The sequence below is a fragment of the Physella acuta genome, unplaced genomic scaffold, assembly GCF_028476545.2.
Source record: "Physella acuta isolate Inbredline_101_S28 unplaced genomic scaffold, ASM2847654v3 ptg001353l, whole genome shotgun sequence".
In the NCBI taxonomy this organism is placed as follows: domain Eukaryota; kingdom Metazoa; phylum Mollusca; class Gastropoda; family Physidae; genus Physella; species Physella acuta.
The window spans coordinates 32599-55680 of NW_026732868.1; the positions used below are offsets into that span (position 1 = coordinate 32599).

The window sequence follows — 23082 nt, forward strand, 5'->3', positions numbered from 1 at the left end:
TATAGATAAAAAAGGAAAGTTTTTATTGGCTTTTGCTCTAGTATTTTATGTATCAGCATTCCGTGTCAGCATTGGGGGAAGGGAGGGTGGGGGTAGTATCGTCCTTTACGACCTACTGATAGTGTTTTAAAGCAAATATTTTCAGTTTCAGCACTGGTACTGTCGAATTCACAAATTATAAATTACTGAAAAGTAGAAAATAAAACAACTAAATAGCGGCATACGATACGCCGCGGGTCGGCTCGTTATATTATATAATTATTATTTATATTGCTCCTACTTTATTTTTACAAAATCATGTATAGTCAAGCATTGCAGAAGGTAGTACGAATTACATGTGTAGATTATACAAAACAATAATATCAATTATAATAATAATAAGCTTTTAAATGCACTGAAATTTAAAAAAAAAGTAAACTTAATAAAAGCTTTAGTGTCAAAATTATGTAAGAGTTAACATGAACAAACTCTAAACTAACCGAACAGCAACATGAAAATCGTCTGTTGAAATTCCAGTATTTAGTAATGAAATCAGTATGTAATAAAAAAAAGTTTAGTTTTTACAAAACAAATAATAAATAACTAAGATAAATCCAAGTGTAAATGTATTAAAAAATAAATCTAAAGATCAATGGATGATAAATTTACAACACCGGTAGCTCGAATTAGTGGTTGTCTGTCGTAAGCACCTACACAATACAATCAGAATAAAACAAGAATCTAAATAGATTGATTTTGTTAACACTTCTGTGCCAAGTGGATGCAAATTAGAGTCGGGAATGTCTGATAGTATAATTTTTTTTTAAATGACGTATTAAATACTAATAGTTTCGCTGTCTGTGTATGTATCTATCTGACAAGAACGCTGTAGAGAAAACACAAGTAACTTCAAAACATGCACCGTAAGACGGAAACGAAATATGACGTCACATTTAGCAATAAGTAGAAAATAATATCAAGCCGGAGAGTGCACACAGTAATATGACGTCATTGATTCTCGAGTAAACATTGAATAAAAAGGCAAATTTTTCTAATCTAAGTGGTTTGCGTGAAGAGTTTCTTTCATACAATTCTTCGTAAGAACGTCTGAGCCCTCCCCCTCCCCAACTCAAAAGAAATTTCTTCATCTTCATCGATACTCTGTAATAAAATTACCGCCTAATTAATGTGTCTAATCTAAAAAGTGGTTTTCTTGCAATATCTTTAATGCAATTCTTCGGGTAGTGGCTAAGCGCGCCACCAGTGTTTCTTTCAGACGTTTTCCTCCCCGGAGGGGGAAACTTTTTCTAATCTAAAAAGTGTTTAGCGTGTACAGTTTTTTTTCATGCATGTCGTTCCGTAGGGGCGAAGCCCCGCCCAGGTTCTTCCTTTAGTTTGTATGATCTACAAATGCAACCAGTGTTTCTTTCAGACTTTTCCCTCCCCGGCGAGGTGTGGGGGTAGTTGAATTTTTTGGGGGGCGGGGGTAGAATTTTCTGGGAGGGGGAGGACACTGGAAAAAGTATATAATTATATTTCGTTGAATGGGACGGTAGACATCTTTTGGGGTGTGTGTGTGGGGGGGGGGGGGCGGAATGAGATTAGGTGCATGGTTTAGGGATATGCCTATGACTATATTTTGTATAAATTAAAGTACCAATTCTGAATAAAAATCCGTTTTCTATGTCATTTTTGTTTCCGGTTAAATTGAATTAAGATGGTGATTTTGGTTTTGGTTTTTGTTTTTAGAAAATAGACAGCACTATCAACCTAGCGTCCGTTGTATCTTTCCTCAACGGGCCATTTTTCTTGTCTATAATTATATTTATCTATTATTCTTTTTACATAATTGAACTAAATAGACTCGAGTTAGTGAGTGGTGAGCTTCTACGGTTTAGATCCGCCACTGCCGTGTTTAGTTTCCACTTTTAAACTGAATCCTTTTTTTATAGGCAAGTGGGCAGATAATACTATATGGATTAATGGCAGATTTTAGCGGCACTACAAACACAGACACAAAACCAATCAAGCTTGGGTGAACTGTTTGATCTATGGCTGATATGAGGCATGTGACACAAACTGGAAACCAACAGAGTATAGATATGATAAGTAAATTTTTAAGATAGCCCATGTTGTTTGCATTTAGAATTGTCGAGCCCATTTCTACAGATGTTGTTTTCATTTTAATTAAAATCGCAATATAAAAAATTATGGATATAGGCATGAACATACAAAACACAAAGACAGAAAATAGCCATCCTGTTGAATCACTGACATAGTATGGTAGACCAAGACACATTGAGTTGGCCGAATAAATCATCCAGTCTGGATTTAATAAAGGCAGTAGAGAGACGATAAGACAATTACACCACACAGATATAGTTGAAACAACAAAAACCAAACGTGATTTAATGTTGTCTTGTGCTGGGCGAGTCAGAACAACTTGATCCAATGATAATAGTAACAGGAAGAAGGCAGAACTTACATAGGAGAGTGTGGCGAGAAATCCTGCAGTCATACACAGTGGACTCTTCATCCATTCAATGTCATGAATGGCATAGTTTTGTAAGTAGTAGAGATCGGCTCCAGAGATTATCAGTTGATATACATTCATCAAAAGTTCAGACACCAGGATATTTGTTAGATACAATAGGAATCCTTTAGGTTGAACATTGTTCACACACAAGAAGTTGTTGAAAGAAACAAGGAAAATATTTCCTGTAAAACCTATAATGACAAAAATAATAGAAATAGTTCGTTTGTAGATATCACCCAATAGACCATAACAGGAAGATATTTCGTCATCTGGAGCAAAACATTTAGTAGTATCCAAATCTATACCACTAAACAAACTGCAACATAATTTAAAGTTATCTCCATACAACTCATAGGTTATAGGTAGCATTTTCAAAGCTAGAGATAAAAATTTGTCGTAGGTCAATTGTGTGTTTCTTATGTCCAATATCTGAATAGTTACATCCAGGCTCTCAACCGTAATGATCTTAAGCTTTGTGTTACTAGCATTTACAATTTCCGCAGATACAGATTCATCGCCAGATATATTTAAAACTTGTAAGGATGAAAATGACAAATCTAATGTTTCCAAAATGTCTGAATCTATGTTAAAAGAAGAAATTTTTGTGTGAGAGAGATTTAAATTTCTAGTGTGATTAAAATAAGTGGGTTGTTCGTGCAAGGGATTATGGCTTAAGTCGACTGACTGCATGTCGAGTATGTATATGTTCATGGCATATATAAACTCATTTAACAGATCATCTTGTAAGCTGCAGTTCGACAGACGTAGGATTGTAAAATACTTTATGTTTATCTGTAGGATATTGAACAGGGGAAAATCAATGTCAGCAATATTGATAGCTTTAACATTAAAGTCTATGTCACCAAAAGCGTCAGCATACGAGATGCTGTCTGGGTCAGCAACTGAAAGAACACCCCAATCACACATAAAGCCAGCCGGGCAGTGATCATAACATAAGCTCTCATCGTCACCAGTTGGACAGTGCTCTTTACCGTCACAAACATGCACTGGATGAATTTTTAGTTCGGATGATCGGCATTCGAAAACATTTTCAATGTAGATATGATTTAATCCCAAGAACATTTCATCCTCATTATTCGGACAATCGCTGACCCCATTGCTAATCATGTAATAAGGAACACAGTACGTCATTGGACATTTAAAAATACCTACAGTACAGACGAAATTTTTACAATTTTTCAAATGTGCATTGTCTTCACATCCAAGATACTGACCGCTGTACTGACCCTTTAGATGAACACATCGCGCTGTCCAACGATTCTGATTTTTCACCTTATACTTGTGCGTCAACAAGTCTGCATCTACTTTTATGTTATATTCCATTTTACAGTTTATTATTTCTAGATGCAAATTCATTTCATGAACACATTCTATCGTATTACATGTAGACAAGACTTTATCAACAAACGCGATCTTCTCAGAGTCGAGCGGTCTATTACGACGTGACAAAGAAAAGTTCCGTCTCGACTCGTCATAAAACCACTGACTGGGTAGACACGTCCCATCAGACAGAGATGTTTCTACACATTCATTGCAATCTGATTCATCTTTTGCGTTGAAACAATCAATGACGCCGTCACAGACTTGATCTTTTCGAATACAGGACATACCAAAATCATCTTTATAGCTATTGGTTTCACAAACAAAGGAAATTAAACATGGAAGTTCCCTGCCGTAAAGATTATTTACCCATTCATCAAGCCCATCATTACAATCAGGATGACCATCAATAAAAAAGCTAAATGGAATCGATGTCTCACCTTCATCACACGCAAACAATAAAGAAATTTTCTCCAATACTTTAGAAAACATAAATGTCATAGCACTAGTTTCGTTCAGAAAGGAAATAAAGGGATTGAAATCGTAGGATGATAATGTGCGAACGGTGATATCAAATTCGCACACAATTTTATTTGCTGCCTCTTTATTGAAATCGATTGGAATCCAGGTCAAATTTAGAGTTGGGTATTCAAACATGAGCTCTAGAGCAAAACAGATATTCAGTTCCTTTGTATAGTTGACCACAATCTGTAGTGGCGCGAACCGTTTTATTGATTTAACAGCGCTGTTGCACATACCGACAAGAAGCTTCTCATGTACAATATTTAAAAGTGTTAAATTGTTTTTGAAAACTAATGACAATATCTTCTTTACAAATTCTAGCTCTTCAGTCGTCTCTATTACAAGGGTGTGTGCGCCTAATGTCCTACAATGCTGGCTCGCGGTGTTGTAACTAACTAGAGAGTCCACGAAATCAAGTTTGTAGCATGAATGCTGCCAAGTATCTCCAGTGCCTGTGTTGAGCTCCCATCCAGGGTTGCACTGGCCGCATAAAGCCATTAACACAAACTGGTTGTTTCTTAAATCATCTGTTGGTGAAATGAATATCATGTTAACGTATTTCTGAAGCTGCCAATTTATGTTTTCAAATTCTGTTATTGAGATTATAAAAACATTTGCAAAGTCTAAATTTTCGGACGCATATTCAATGCTTGATAAGTGAGTGCAGGTTTCACATAAAATTATAATAATTTCTGTGCGATTTGAATTCTCTATATATTTCTGATTGAAATAAGCATCAGACACCCATAGCATTCGTTCCATTATTTGTAGATTTTTTCCTTCATAGAAAGGAAGCCTCTCAATCTCATCCAACAGATTTAGCTTTTTGTTGTTGGTGTTAAATCCAACAAAGGCTTCTGTTAAGTTTTGATTGAGAAACAGGGCGAATCTATTAGTTATATTTTCAAAATCAATTTTAGAAGTAAAAAGCTTCACCAGAGTCGCCAGCCTAACTTTTTGTAATGCGTTCACACTTGATACGTGTAGGATGACATCGATATCTCCAGACTTACAGTTTTTCAGCGGGTAAAAAATCGATCCTTGCATTCCTGGAAAAACTATTTGTCTTAATCAACAATCATCATACAAACAGTATTCAAAATAAATGAGCATTTATGTGTTAAAGAAACACTGCATAAGGCTTCGTCAAAATAACTCGAATTTCATGAACAAAATTGCATCTTCTTTTAACTAACATTTATTTTTCAAACTTAATAAACAAATAAACATCAAATAATAAAGTTATATTTGTCGCTATGTTTAGTTTCTGTTTTTGTTTGTGTTTATGTTTATATTTGTGTTGTTGGGTTTTAGGCGTAGAAGTGCGTGGAAGAGAGAGGGTATGTGTTTAGTTTGTGGTTGCTTGTGGTTATGGTTAAGAATAAGTTTTAGGGTTATGGTTATATATATATATATATATATATATATATATATATATATATATATATATATATATATATATATATATATATATATACTAGCCGTCCCGGCCAGGCCCTGCTCTGGCTTCTGTGAACAATTTTTCTGTTAAAGACCATTACCTGTGTGTTTAGTAATCATCATAAACCCGGCATTGCCCACCCAAACCACAACCAACCAAAACCAAAACAACAAAACGCAAACATAACGCTAACACAATTACAAATACAAACGAAAACAAAAAGCTAACAACAAACCCAACCACAACCACAAACAGCAATACAAACACAAAGAGAAAAAAAACGAAAATGCAAACGAAAACAAACCAAATCCAAACGCAAAACCAACCACAAACACAAACCCAAAGAAAAAAACACAAACGAAGAAAGAAAGAACAAAAACGAACCAAATCAAAACGCAACCACTAACGCAAACCCAACCTAAACACAAAGAAAACACAAACGCGCACATAAACGCAAAGTGCTCACAGTCTAGCCCGGGGCAGAATCGCCTATTTCAGCTTAATAAACGACTATAGTACCCCTTATTCATAGTCTTTTGCGCTCACTTAAATGAACGTAGGAGCCAAACCAAACCAAATGAACAATTATAATACTCCAAGCTTATCCGTAAAATACCTACAACTACTCCAAGCTTATCCGTAAAATACCTACAACATTTGCACTTGATCAATCCCCGCTAATTATGTAATTATTTTTTTCCCAACGCCAAAACAAAGTAATAAAATGTAAATTCTTGTCCACTAATGCAATGTTTTATAAAGGGAAGTAATTGTGTTTTCCTAATTTATCAAAGGGAAGTAAGTGCTAAAGGACTAAATATAAATAATTTTCAGACATAATTAGAGTTTTTGTAAAAGATTTTTTTTTTAAATTGTTTTTAATGAATTATTATTATCAGTTTGAAATATGAAAATTATTTCCCAACACTTTCAATAGTAATTTTTTAACTCAGATTAAATTTAGACCGTAAGCACGATAATAATCTAACACTTAAATCCATGGAAGTATCCACGACAAACAAATTTATTTTTACATACCGAATTGAGTTTTATATATATTATACATATATATATATATATATATATATATATATATATATATATATATATATATATATATATATATATATATATATATATATATATATATATATGTATGTGTGTATGTGTGTTTATATATATATATATATATGTATATATATATATATATATATATATATATATATATATATATATATATATATATATATATATATATATATATATATATATTCTCAAACGTCGTTATTCACTTAAAGACATTAATGGGAAATTTAAAATATTCCAAAAACGTTGATTAGTGATTAGACATATGACATATGATGCTTAATAAACACATAAATCACGATTTTTTTACAGATATGTTTATCACAAGAGCCAGTGCATGTCCTTGACGGGACTGCTTGTTTAAATATATATATTAAATCAAAGCATTTCTGCTGCTGGATGACTGTCTGGCTGGTTTTCATTTACTTTCCCTTACACATGTTAGGTGCCCCTCAGAGCTTGGTGGGCTTAAGGGTCGTTCTACTGGCATGAACCCGGATTCGAACTCTAGATTTTCAGATAGGCGCTCTACCGTTTAGGCCACGCTGTCCCATTCCATTTTTCCACAAAAGCCAGTGCAACGCCTGGTCGTGACGGCTAGTTTGACTATACAAAGTAGCGTTACGTTTCCAATTTTCGTCTATTTTAATTACTCTTAATGGCAAGTTCCTTAGCTTTAAAAACTCAGCCCTTTTTTTTGGGTGGCTCTATTACTGTAAAGAAAAACCTTAAAACTTCTCTAAAAATAATCAAAACCTACAGCTGCATTACTGATACATTACTGATACATTTACCACGAGAACTGCCGACTTAACTTATAATCTATATTTTATATTTTTACAATTTATATACATTTTTTTAAAAAAAATTTAATTAGCAAATTTACGTATTTTGTGATTTAATTCCGCATGTGGACGTACACATTGACCCGAATTCCCCCCCCCCCCCCCCCCCGCCCGTTGAATTTTTCCGGACCCATCCCCTGTCTGGACGTCATAAATGGATGACCCCTAATGTTAAAAGTGAAGAGTTTTATTGTTTACTAGGAGTACCGGCCAGGCCCTGCACTGGTAATTGAGGTAAAATTATTTGTAAGCTGTAAACGGCCGTGACTTCTTCTTCTTCGTTCTTAATTTTTAGTGTTGGGAGGGATCGAGCCTTATCTGCCAGAGGGTTTGAACTCGAGACTTTTTTTCGAATTTATCAACCATGAGCTTTGCCGACTCGACCATGCTTCCATCACAATTAAGGATTACGTGTCAACTGGTTTTGCGCCATTGAGGCGCCATTGAGGCGCCTGCTTTTCTTTTTGGATTTGCTTCCATAGCCTTTGTCCAACCAAGAACAAGCTACAAGGCAGCAGTTGTTATCTGCCTGAGGGTTCGAACTCGAGACTTTTCGGTTTAACAACCATGAGCTTTACCGACTCGACCACGCCGACCCCCGGCCGTGACTGATGTGCTCATTAGCATCATTTAACTTTTGCTGCCTGGTGTTTTGGGATTTATAAACTTTTCACTTAAAGGCATTCTTAATGTACGGAAAGATGTTAGTTTGATCATTATGGTAAAGATTCCACTTTAGATGTAACGATCCATTGGGCAGATGAAGTGGAGTTTATATGTTTCTTCACCTAGACATATAAAGGTATAATGTGGTCCGCACTGCGCTCATCAGCCTTTTCTTTCCCTAACGTAAGTTAGGTACCCATCAGAGTTGGGTGGGCTCAGGGATGTTCCACTAACTTGAACCCCGATTTCAAATTGGGGGTCCATTAAAAACACTAGTTTTAATGCCCTAAAATTCCCCAAAATTAAGTGTTTTGAAAGGACAAAAATTTTGAAAATTCATAATAAATTATTTTGAAGATATGCACTTAAAATTTTTAGTTGATTTCCCCAAAATATGGAAGAAGATTATGAATTCATTGTTTATTGGGCTTAAAATATAATATTTTATGAATGGTGGAAAACCTACGAAGGGGTTAATTTTTCAAGATGGCCGCCGTTGTCATAGTTACCAAGATTTTTTTCAGTGGAAATGCATATGCGGATGTATTTAAATCTATGCTTCAAAGAAATAATTGTTTTCTCACGAGTATTAAAAATGTTTTTTTACCGCAGCCTCCCCCCTTAAAAGATGATGTTTGATTTGATTAACTTTGTTGCTTATATTAGCTGTGGTATTTAAATTTTGATTATGTTTTACTGTATGTATTTGTGTGTTGTAAAGAGACTTTATGTGTGTTAGTTTATATATTTTCATTATGATAAGAAAAACATTTACTTACCATGTATAAGACAGATAAAAATCATCGCCGCAGTTCGAAGCATTTTAATACAAATTTGATCTCTGAACCTAGGCAATTTAGTATCATATTTCTTTAGAACTATATTTTAAAATAAATAAATAAAGTAATTTATTCTATTCGGACACCTATTTACATAAAATGGTTCAAAATTAGCTTTAAAAGTGATAAAATAATTAGTTCCTTAATTCATCGCCCTGATATGCAAATTATCCATCCTTTTACCTTCAAAGTGTAATAGTAATTGCTTTAAAAATGTATTAGGTATATTGTTTTTCATTTTAATTTATTAAAAATGTGGTATAGTAATTTAATGTTTATATTTCTCGAGTATTACCCAATGTAAACTATAAGACAAACGTCACAGTTCCAGTTAAATCGAAGTAAAATATATTATCAGTCGAACACAAACCACTGAAGATACATCACACAAACTAACTTAAGTTTGATGCTATTTATTCATCTCTATACATACACCCGGCACGTTATTATTGGCTGTTGCTCTAGTTTTTTATGTTTCAGCATTATACGTCAGCATTATGAATAGCAGTGGGTGAGGGGATGAGAAGGCAGCAACCCGGGGCCTCAAAATTTTTACTTCTAAACAACAAAATATTTTTAAAAAATTTCTTACGTTCATCTTTACAAGTTAATAAAAGATTGATTTAAATTTTTTTTTAGAAACCATAGTCACATATAAGAAATTATTCCCGATTAAAAATTAACCGCTTCTATCCTATTGGTGATGAAGTATTTGCATCACACAATTTTAAGATGTGGGGAAATTTTTTATTTTGATGATCGTTATTAAATATTTGTAGTCAGTAATCATATTTCGTTTTTAAATTTCAAATTAATAGAAATACAATTAATGTTGACGTCAATTAGACATAAGTCCTACATATAGACAACAACATATTTGCAGCCGTGTATTTTAGAATGCTGGAGGGTTAAGTATAATTATACAAAGGCTAAGACATTTCTTCTAACGTCACTCCCTACAGCTCTCCTTGATGGTGTATTTTATGTTATTTTTGTTTACTAATCTTTTTCCTAAAAAATAAAATCATTTTTGCATCTTATATTTCTATTGCATATTTAACACACAACATAAGATATATAATCGTAAATAAATGTTCTATTAAGACATTGAGCTTTTAATTACAAATGATTTTCACAGAGAATATTATACTTGATCACTTGGATATTACAGTTTGTTTTCACAAATAAATGCAGATGCATAAGAAAATTTTGTTTTATTAGAAAAAGATCAGATTCCACTAAAATAAGACCTAACTGCCTACAACATACCACATTAGGAAAACTAATTAGATTTTAAAGCAGAGGATATCTAAACAGCTGCATAATAGGTAAATTGGAAAGAAATTGTGCATTAGGCATAATAATGCATATATAGTTTGCATGTTTAAGTCATGGTGTCACCCCCCCCCCACTCCACAGCTTCCTTTTCGGGAGAGTCATTACGTACTTAAAATGTTTGTTAGCTAAAATTAACCATTCATTGAACCTGCCCACCATTCAGGGGGGTGACGCTAAGAAAAAACAATTACACGATAAATAAAATAAATATGTTTAGGCCAGTTTGTATAGAAAATTGTAGGGAAGAAATATCCCCTATCAAACCTAATGGTGAATAGTGTAAATGAAATAGAGTTCTTAGTTTTCTTGAACTCGACATAATAAGGGATGGTACTGTCAGCAAATAAGCCCAACTTCCTTTATTTCCTCAACGGGAATAAGTACTCTTTAGAGCAAGGTAGAAACCTGGACGCTTCTCAGTCCCGAGTACGTATCGAGATATTATTGCATGAGATGCCGCCCCATCTCCAACTATTTTAACTGTAAATTGTTTTCAATAACGTAAAAATGCCGATAGATTTTTATTTAAACAATTTTTATTTAGCGTATTTAAGTAGAGAGTCGTGTTTTTTTTTACCAAAATGTTAATTACAAATTCATTTAAAGACGTTAATTAAGTTATTAATATATGCCTTGGTAGATACACTTTAATTATAAAAGTTCAGAATATTACTTTACATATTGTGACGTCGCTTCTATTTATTACAATACTTATTGTGTTTCTTTATAAAACTATGTTAGTCCTTAAATATTTGATTTAAATATTAGCTTTTTTTGCGACAAGGATTATCTAATTCGAGAATACATGGGATCACTGGCCTCGCTTGGTCGGGTCACCCTGTGCGGCACTTCCATGGGCGGCACAATGATGACTTAGGTGTTTGTCTACTTAACTCTAGTAATCAGAGTTTCTTCCAGGCATCTCTTGAAAAATTTTTACCGCCCCCCCCCCCCCCCCGAACGAAATGAAATTTATATAATTTATATAGAAAATATATACTTTTAACAGTGTCCGCCCCCCCCCCCGAAGAAAGTTTACCGCGCGCCCGAAAATTTCAAGTGCCCCCCCGGAGAAAAAAGTCTGGAAGAAACACTGCTAGTAATGGTTCCAAAGGGGCCTAACAAAAGCAAAACATTATCTAAGCTACCCTAGCTCTAGCAAAAAAACATTACCTAGACTAATACACTGACCACAATCGTGATACTAATGTGTAAGCCCTGACAGGGGGGATAACTAGTATCAACCTTCATAGGCTTATCTAATAAACTAACAGGTCAGTGCAAAAAGTTCATATCACGACATATAATATCGAAAGATGTTTTTTTTTATTGTGCACGTTATAAAATTATTTATACTATAGAACAATACCGTGTGATTAAGGAATGTTGCATCTAGACTCGGTTTACAAGACAATGTATGATGGTTTACTAATTAAATAGCTAACACATAAAATATTTAAATATTTTAAATATTTAACATTCGAAGCCAAATTCAGCTCCAAGAGAAAAACAAATTAATTTTTTTACAAAGAAGGTAAAAATAGGACAAAGAAGATCGTGTATTTGCTTGGGGAATATTAAGTTGCTGATAATTTAAGAACATTATTGATGGATGGGAGGTAATCTCAATGTTTAAACAAATGGGAAAGCAACAGGGACTTATTCCTAAAACCCCCTCTTTGAAACTTAAATCAAATAATCATGATGAAGGGGTATTAATTGATGGATAATAGAGATCCCATGGGTTTTGTGAGGAACAGAAAAATAGTACAAACATGACGAGACTTAGACAAAGGGTTTGCTGGGTCGGGTTGACTTTCAAGACTGAAATGAGAGATGTCTTGCGTAAAATTTTCTCTAATTATTGTGTAGCTTCCAATTCTTTTAGCTAGAAAAATTTTAATTTCAAATTACCAGTAGCGTGGGTAGAGAGTGTTGACCAGAGTAAAAAAAAAAAAGCTAGAACCCAACAACAACCAACAACCTAAGACACAACCACCATGACCCTTCCACAACTAACCACCAAAACCAATAACTCATGCACCACTACCGTCTTTTATGTCTTGACCCCATACCCACCATTGCCACAAACACTATGACCCACACATCACCACCGTGTTACCGCTGACCACTTATCCCAAAATCTATGTAATTAAACACACTTGTTTTATGTAGACATTTATGAAGCCAACGATGAGCGAAGGCTGCACCTTTCCACTAGACTTAGCTCTGTACTCACTTAAGTCCGGCAGACCTTGCTTCTCTTTTTACCGGCATTACTTTTCTGTTCCTCTGACGTAGGGGGGGGGGGGGGGGGGGTGGAGGGTTATTCCAGTCAAAAACTTGTCTCGCTATGTTGATATCGGTTCCCAGAAAAATGCGTAATTGGAAAACTGCGTAACGGAGATCTACGCACAGTAAAAATGTGCAATTACAAAATAATTATACTAGTACAATTTAATTTATAAGCATATATATAATTTCGTATATAAGCATTTTATCAAAATCGTAGATCAGTATAAAATTTTGAGCGATTTCCTATAATCGGAAGTGGTACTTTTTCTACTTTGAATTTTTCAAAAGCCTATAACTTTAGGACTATTTTAGATAGATAGATGAAATTTCACATGTAAGTAAAAGATCTAATTCTCTACCCTCTGTCAAATTTTGAGTAGTTTCCGTTGACCAGAAGTACTAATTTACGCTATTTCCGATTTATCAAAAAACGCACGTGAATTTATAGAGTACTAATAATATTCCGCACTTCTATATACATCTTTATTTGGCGTTCGCTTGGTGCGCAATTCTTTTTTAATGAGATTCTATTCTATTTTAAAAAGTATTTAAAATTGATTAAAAATCATAACTATATCCCGTGTTCCCATCCCCTGTTGTTTTATATAAGAATATTCGAGAAAGTTTAGGGGAGATCACTCCCGGTTTATTATATATTATATTTTAATTTCACCTATGAGAGACGACATAGGTTAAGATTTAGTTCAATAAACATTATTATAGTTGCTAAACGATGTATGGATTAAAAACAGATTGGGAAGCTGTGGCCGAATAGTAGATCGCTTTGGCTGCTTTCTCGAAGTCCTTAGGTCGTATCTTTGTTTCGGACTTAGTGTGACTGTCAGACGTCCCTAAGTCCACCCAGCTCTGATGGGTACGAACTTAGGCCTACCTTAGGGAAAGTAAAGGCGGCTGGGCATATGAACTCTACTTCGTCTAGCTAGTCAATGAATAGCTAGATCTAGGTATGAATATGAATTTTACTTTAGTGTACTTTACTTTAAAGTGGATAATATTAAAAGTGGATAGTAGGCCCTATTTAAATTATTTGCAATTAAATACGCAATATTGTAAAAGCAACTTACACTAGCATTGTTATTTCCCTACTATGTCATGACACATAGGATTGTCATCTGATCATCTTGACTTACGTGTTAATGGACACCAGCGAGAAAAGTCTCAAGGGTATTTGAGAGGTGTATAAATTCATTTAAAAATCTTGCACGGCGTAGTTACAATTAATATGGTTAAAAAATCCTGTCTGTCTGGCTTTTTTCGGACTTTACTCAAGATTGGATGTATTTGATGTTTTTAATATTTTCGGTAACTAAAAAAAAATTAAAAAAAAAAAGCAAAAACAATTTGGTTTTCACGTGTAATGGCGACATAAACAATGGCCGCCATAAATTTTATTGTACACATTGTAAGCTAAAAATAGACAAAAATATGTCATGGTGTTTAAATTTGCATAGTTATTTAAAAACTTGATCTGCAAAGTTTTGTAAACAAAATAACTATAAAGTGGGGCTGTCAGAAATCGATCACGGAGTTCCTTTACAGCCAATCAATGTGTGTCTTACGAAAGTGAAACATCGGGTTATAACTTAGGCTTGATGAAAATAAGTAGAAATGTAGCCTTAAACTCAACAAATTATTTTCAAGTTCTCTGGATCTGCAACTTGTATAGCATTGATTCTAAAAATATTACATTTCTGAATTAATTTTAGGCTTAAGTTTTTAATAAAATTTTATCTTTTATTAGTTTTATGGTCCTAAATCTAAAAAAGCACATTTTTATTCCATGTCAACAACATTACGGAAGGAATCTCGTCAACTCGCTGGTGTCCATTTTAAAATAAATCACTAGTTTTCACTTATGACAGATGGATAACAAAAGAATAAAATTAAATAAAACCTTTTAAAAACGTTAAAAATAATATTTTCATGCTTTTATTAAAAAAAACTTAGAAAATAATATAATTACGAAACTTCTAGATTCTAGGCTCTATTTATAATTAGTAATTATATTATAACTTATAAAAATGCGACATTTCCTTTTAGCCGGATGTAGAAAACGATAGATCTATATTTGAAATATAATATTTCTCAGACCTGTTTATATTTTCAAAAAGTTAGCAGATTTATGAATATCTCAGTAGATTCGTTAGTAGACAATCAATATAAGGGCCATTTGTTTTAGTTACATATTACATTATAATTTAGAGTCGCTAAGTTTTGCTTGGGGACTCATCAATATTAGAATATTAGATCTAGATCTAGATCTAGATCTAGCTAGAGGTAATAATAATAATCTATCGTTTTAGTTTTAGGTAGGCCTACGTAAAATCGCCCGATTTCGATAGAGTCGGATACAGTATTACTATTATTATAGATCTATATAGACTATATAGATTTAATCTAGATCTAGTGACCTAGTCGGGTATAGAAATCTGGAAATATAGGCCCCTAGGCCTATATGGTAATCTATCGTTTTAGGTAGCCTACGTAAAATCGCCCGTGACTAGTAATGTGAAAAACAGGTGACTCCTTAAATTTTAATAATTAGGCCTATTTCACATTTTGAAGAGGGTTTATGTAAGGTTGTCGGTATCGGCTGAGATCGCGGTAAAAACATGACCCGAAATCGCCCATTACTTTCTGATACCGGGGGCACGAGATTTGGTTTTGCATACTAATAGAGTCCTTTCATATGACGTCACGTCCGTTCGTGATACCTACGCCCGCCGCCACAGTGGTGTACACAAGACGTAAACACAATCAGCTGTTCGCCAGCGCTGGACGTGTTCACCAGCGCTGGACGCGTTCACTGTATGTAAAGAACCGCACCTGCGGAAAAGGAAAAATACGTTAAAAAACTTGAACTCTTAGGAATTGAAGATCCTTATACTGTTATTGACAGTTTCGTATAAATAAATATGTGGACAAAATTTCTAAATAAAAATACTGTTAGTAATACTGTTTGCGTTTAGAGTTAAAGTAGCCGAATCTGATCAAATGCAGTTCTCGATACTTTGTTTCATGTAAGGACAGTAAAATAATAAACTTCATTTTAATTATAAAAGATAACTATTAATAAAACAAATATGCTCGACCTTCACAAATACTAATAGTAAAAGACAAAGTCAAAAGTAATATTATAGGCTAATAAGAATAACAAGATCTAATAGTAGGCTTATACCTGGCTCCGCTGGGTAGACATAGAATCTAGAATCTACTTCTTTACTTAAATTTAATTACTTTAGATCTACATTCGATTCAAAATACACCCATAATAAATCAAAAGTAGTCATAATAGGCCTAATAAAGCATTTAATTGTCTCTAAGATCTAAAATCTCGCTCTATTATCTAATCATTTTTTTAGCAAACGAAATTTTCTGAAATTGAAATAGATTATATGACTAGATTTAGATCTAGAATCTGCTACTTAAATTAAATTGTAAAAACTTTATACAAGCATGTAGTTGATATTATTGTAGTAGAAGGCTTTAATAAATTACTAAGGCCTACCTACTTTGTTGTCTTTTTACAGCAATATGTATCTGATACTGGACTGAGTTTAATTAAATTCAAATTCATATCTAGTAATTGGTCTACTAAGTTTTTGTAGCCTAGTAGTACAATCTAGATCATACCAGCCAACAACAAATAACCACATTATTATTATTAGGTTAATGATTAGGCTAATTTTTTTTAAATCCACTGTTTATAAAAGAAACAAATCAAGCTAGAAACATTATAAGTGAGATGGTTTAGAATAATAACAATGGACCCAGTCTACAATTGATACAATTGCAGGTCTACATAAGGCCTACAGTCTAGTAGTTTACAGTAGGCACCTAGTGTGTAGCTAGTATACTAGTGTGTAGCTGTCCAGAGTTAAGATTCTTAATGCCTTAATGCTTTCCCCTGATAAGCCGTGTGTGCTATAAATGACATAACATGACACCGAGGTGAGAAGTGTTGAGGGGAGAGCAGTGGGACTTTCCCCTTTGTTCTCCCTGCTGGGCCCTGAGGGTCAAAATTATATAAGAAATACTATCTCTGTGGGGCTGGGTATCACGGAGGTGAGGCATTTTCAGGGGAGGGCAGGGCAGACTCCTCTTTGGTTTTATTGTGGGCTAGATACAGGTGGGGGCAGCCATCATGACGGTTGAACGTCAGTATTAATGTGTCTGATTACTTCCCTGCTGGATTATAAGGGTCTTAAATTGTATAACATGCTACCCAGATTGGTTATTACCCATGGATTATATTAGCCGTTGTAGTGTGGGTTTTGTAGGAGTTAAGTGGTCTCACGTTTGCTACAGTAGATAACCTCTAATATATTACTGCATTTGATCAGCTTCGTCTACTTAAACTCTAAACGCAAACGGTATTACTAACAGTATTTTTATTTAGAAATTTCAGCCACATATTTATATTATCCACGAAACTGTCAATAACTGTATAAGGATCTTCAATTCCTAAGAGTTCAAGTTTTTTAACATATTTTTCCTTTTCCGCGGGCGCGATTCTTTACATACGGTGAACACGTCCAGCGCTGGCGAACAGCTGATTGTGTTTACGTCTGATGTACACCACTGTGGCGGCGGGCGTAGGTATCACGTGATTTAGGTCACGTGTTTGCAAGGACTCTATAAGTTTTTAATTTATGGTAATTAATTAAGTTTAAAAGGTCATTTCCTAATGTTAAATGAAAAGTAGAATGGTTTTCCCATTGTTTTGATGGCTTAGCGATCTGATTGCACGCTGTCTCTGCTTTGGTCTTCCCCCTGTATGAAGGCTAGTTTCAAATACGTTGGAATCACGATTTTTTAAAAGGTTATTCTAGATGAGTGAAGATTACTGAGCAGACATATCTTATATATGTGGAAATGATATTTGTTTTTGGATATTTTGACTCTGACATTAGATATACTCGTTTAGAGGTGGTCACTGTATGTAGGTCGCGTTGCCACCATTGTTATATTTTTTCATCCCGATCTTCCGGCCTTAAGTTTGATCAACTAACTACAGCATTCTTCTGGAATGTGCAAACAAATCTCCTAATTTTTTATTTCAAAATATATTTACATACCCATCTTTAATTTTTTCAGCTCTAGATTCTAGTTCTACAGAATATGTTTTTCCTAAAATCCAATTTTTGTCAGACTAGTGACTAGACTCTGACAAGAGTCAGACCTAGAATCCTAGATCTAGGTTACCTGTCTGTTGCTATACACTAGCATTGTGCTAACTGTAATTTTAAGTATTCAAGTTCTACTTACCCTTAGATATCGTTATATGCTGAAAATCAGAATCCATACACAATTCACACAAAAACATTGATCTGATAACTTCATTTCACTTATTGCAAAATGGCTTTTATATGGACTCTACTTCACCTGCCCAAAATAACAAGGCAGTTATAGACACATTACAGTGTTCAAGTCATTTACTTTAGATTTCTGACTATGGAGTTCTTTCATTCACTGTATTTATATAAAATATTGCTTTAGAAACATTTTCATATTGCGCAGCAGTTTTATAACAAAATGGCTTAAAGATGGACTCTACTTCACCTGCCCAAAATAATGAGGCAATTATATGCACATAACAGTGTTCAAGTCATTTACTTTAGATTTCTAACTTTGTAGTTCTTTCATTTGCTGTATTTATATAAAATATGGCTTAAGAAACATTTTCATATTTGCGCAGCACACAGTTTTTTGGGGTTATGGGAGGAAGCCAACACAAAAATATAAGTTCTGTATTATTTTTATTCATTTCAATAGCATTTACAAGTTCTATATATCATTCTAGTTAAACTCTGCAAATATGAACAAAATACAACTGCAAGTAAAATAACTATGCTCAATTTATTCAGGTATACCATGACTTGTCACAATTGGCCAATGCAAAAGCAAGGGGATTCCACCCCTCACAAAAAAATTCGCTAAAAAAAAACTATTTGAGCTAGACAGAAAATCTTTTTTGTTTTGTTTTCATATAGTTGAGCTCTACAAGAATATGTAATTTTTATTTTTATATGATGATTAGTGTTTTTTTTACCAAAATCCCTATTATGTAATACAAAAATGTTTCCTTGTTTCATTTCTGTACCTGTTTTTAAACAATTGAATTAAAACTTTTCAGTAATAAATGAAGACTAGTGATGTTTCCAACAGATTCTACCATGCTCATGTCATTTACTATAGCTGCACTATAGCAGACATCTTGTTTAAGTTTGTTTTCATGTAAACTTATAGCAGATTCAGGGGAAGCCACTCTATTTTTCCAAATGGCTGCTGTATATATATAGCAAATCTTGCTTTCAAACACTGCTGTTTAAAGTTAATTTCTGGCCTATATTGATATGTTTAGCCATTGATTTAGGTTTATTATTCATTTATCTATAATATTTCACACAAATATATCACAGTATATTTCTATTAAAGCCTTGACAATGACGTAACTTTTTCGTACATTACTAGCTGCTGGCGATTTTACGTACCCAAAACGATAGATTACCCCCTATATAGCCTACTTAATACTAATATAGGCTACCTTGTTTAATAGGCCTATAGTTAAATATAGCCTACTAGACTCTAGTACTACTACTAATATAGGCCTATCGTTTTCACTTTTAGTGTCATTTAGGAAGTAAAATCGCCCTCGGCTAGCAATGTACGAAAAAGTTACCTCATTGTCAAGGCTTTAATAGAAGTAGGCCTATATTCATGTGACATATTTGTGTAAAATATTATAGATAAATGAATAAATTGAATAATAAACCTAAATCAATGGCTAAATATCAATAGGCCCTATAGGCCAGAAATTAACTCGTTTGCCAGCAAGATTTGCTATATAAACAGCAGCCATTTTTAAAATAGAGTGGCTTCCCCTGAATCTCTCTATAAGTTTACAAAAAAAAACTTAAACAAGATGGCTGCTATATTAAATGATATTGCATGGGCCATCCATAAATCTTCAGGATGGTGGTGGGAGCTTAAGAAATGTCACATAGTATTTTATTTTGTCATTCTTTTGGGGGAAATTGTGATTTTTGTTGGGAGGGGGGGGGGGGGGCATAGTGAGAATTTGGGTGGTGGTTTTGTGACATCATTGGTGGTTAGTGAGCATAATTATACTAACAGAGCAGGATATCTTTTATAGATAATATTTAGTATTGTTAAATTTTGTGAATCCTTTTTTTTTTCTCAGAATGGCAGATCATGCAAGTACTTCCTCTGGTCCAGCAGAGGTTACAAGCAAGAAAACTAAATGTTCAGGAGAGCATCAACATACTATTAATGATGTGAAGAACTTAGTCAATACGTACAATAATATTCACCAGGCTGTTGAAATTAAACTTGGGCATCTCATTTATCTTTGGATGGAAAATACTAAAAAAGTTATTCCAGCTGTAAAGATACTGAATGAAATTCTTAAAGCCAGACAACCTGTGAGTTACAGTTGTACAACTGATACGTTAAGTGGTTCTGTGAGACGTTTGTCTATTGAATTTAAAAAATTTAGACCATCAAGGAACATGCCTGAAATTGTTCAATTTCTAGAAAGACCATTTATTTTGCCACAAAGTAAACCTAAACCAGTGGTGGTCCAAGAAGAAGTTCAAGTGATGCAGCCAGAGCAGGAAGTTGTGGTTGAAGAAGGAACTAAGAAATTAAAAACTGACTGTTCAAAGTGTGCGCTAAAAAGAAAATCAGCAACTATTTTGGTCAAGACAAACAAAAGGTTAAAAATGCAAGTCAAGGAATTCAAAATGGAACTTGCAGCCAACAAAGTTTATAAAATTAAACACTTGAATCAAAAAATAAAAAGACTAACTGCGCAACTAGAACGACAGAAACAAATCAATGCCCAATTAAAAACAGCACATATAAAGCCTACAGCCCTAGTGGCCCCACCTGAATCGTCCCCCACCCAAAGTTCCCCTTCAAACACCTCGCCATCCAAGTCCTCTTCTTCAAAAGTTTGTACACCAGCTGTTATCAGTATTGACAGACAAAGGAAATTGAAAATCAAAAGCTTAAACCAAGCTAAAAGGAGAAACATTGAGACCATAAATTCTTTGAAAGAGAAATTGGAAGAAAAGAATGGCATTATTTCACAGTTAAAGCAAAGAATGAAAGAAACCAACGAGATGTACGATTATTTATTGTTAGAACTTGATGAGTGTCAGGCAGATATGAGAAACAATATAAAAGAAAATAACATTGAAGAAAGGAATGTCATATAGTGCTTTGGTATACTGTTTGAAAAACACAAACCTTTTGGTTCATGTATTTTTAATTTTGTCTTCTTCAACTTCAATGACATGTTATTTTATTGTCTTGTATGTGTAAAAATGGGCATATAACATTGGCTTTTTTAAGGAATTTACTTGTAACTTTTGGCCTGTGTTGTGATGTACAGAAATGCTGGTTCATGTATATATATATATATATATATATATATATATATATATATATATATATATATATATATATATATATATATATATGATTTAACTATTTCAATTTCATAAACATGAACATTAGTTACAATGTCATTTTCTTTAGTTTGTGTAAATATGTACATACATAGGCCCATTTCATAATTGTAACATTTTACTTGTTTGTTATGGTGCCTGTATTGTGTTATGTAACTCCACCATTGCCTGGTCCCCAGTCTATGCTAGAAAAGGAGTAGGGGCAATCACAACTGTTTATATCCAATCTGATATAGTGACTGTTGTGTCACTGTACCTAATTAAATATTAATTTAATGAGCTTTAGATCATAGCTTGATTACAGATTAATTGAATATGCCACAGACTCCCATTGTAAACTGTCTAGATAATAATTGTGCAGTCTAATTAATTAAAATACATAAATAGCGATGATTTTTTAATTATTACTAAAAGGCCAATTTTTGTACTACCATTATCTGCCACCTCTATTTAGTAATTTTTTTTTTATTTTTTTTTAAATTGTTTATCAATTTTGGTTACTTTTAGCTATCTACATTCATTTCTCAGATGTATAAATATGCATGTAAAGTTGTATTGAAAAATGTTAAAAATAATCCAGATATCCACTCATGAAATCAGATCATAGGACACTCTAACCCCTTGCATTGAAGTTTTTTAAAATTTATGACTTTGCACACATAGTTAATGTATGCTAAATTGACTTAGTTTACCATTGTGCTAAATCTAGCTATTATTGATACTTTATTTTATTTTTTTTTAAATATCATGGAAATGCCTACTTAATCTTGAATCCTTGAGATTCTAGTCACAATTAAGCCATACAAATTACAACTGAGAAATCTAAAAATAATTTTTTTTTTAAATTTTAAATTTTTTTCCTAGGGAGAAAATCATTCATGTAAATTCTTGTTTCTAAATCAATTATTGAATGCTTGAATCAACAGGGTAATTTTTAGATGTAGATTTCTAGATTGCAATATAATAAAATTGTTAAAATTAATTTTATAATTAGTAATGCAATTTAAATTCTATTGAGATTTCCTTCACAAACATAAAATGTTATTTCTAATCGTATTACATGTAGACCTAAATGACTAACTCTAGTACAAAAAGCCTCAGAAAGAAATTTTCTTGTGTAAAATCTGAAATTCTTAAAAAAACCCACCAATCTGATAAAAATTAGGATCTGTAATGGGGAGTTATTTTCTAATTAAAGTTAAACATAATTAAATAAAAAAATTTCCAACCTAAAGCCAACTGTGGACACTACCAAATGTAAGTCTGTTAGGTTGTTAATAGAAATATGTTTAGGGAGTGAGTCTGGGGCTTAGTTTAGAAATAGAGTGGGTAGATAAGCCTGTGGGCTTAACTGTGTACAGCTATTTTTTTTTAAATCATCTTAGTAGCTGTAATGTTACTTATTGTTACTTGATACACATTTTTTTTCCTTATGCCTATGTTTCACAACAACATCATTGCTTTTTTTTGTTTATTAGTTATTACATAATAACTGTATCTCAATAATACATGCTCTTGAAAAATTGCTATTTTCATTATTTGTTTTTTATGTGTGGAATGGAATGGATAAGATCACTTTGCTTTGGTGGTTAAACATGAATTAAATAAGAAAATAAAAGTCAAATTATATGACTTAGATTTTATCAAGCCAAATATATCAAGCTAACAACTATTGATG

The 23082-nt window shown here is 33.3% G+C and overlaps 1 protein-coding gene across 1 annotated transcript; it reads left to right on the forward strand.

Moving 5' to 3' along the window:
- The first annotated feature begins 14964 nt into the window (after positions 1-14964).
- On the forward strand, positions 14965-21152 carry LOC131926950 (uncharacterized). The gene is made up of 2 exons (XM_059282558.1): positions 14965-15019; positions 20114-21152. The coding sequence occupies exon 2, from the start codon at positions 20115-20117 to the stop codon at positions 21150-21152; it is 1038 nt and encodes a 345-aa protein (XP_059138541.1). The 5' UTR covers positions 14965-15019; position 20114.
- Positions 21153-23082: the final 1930 nt, after the last annotated feature.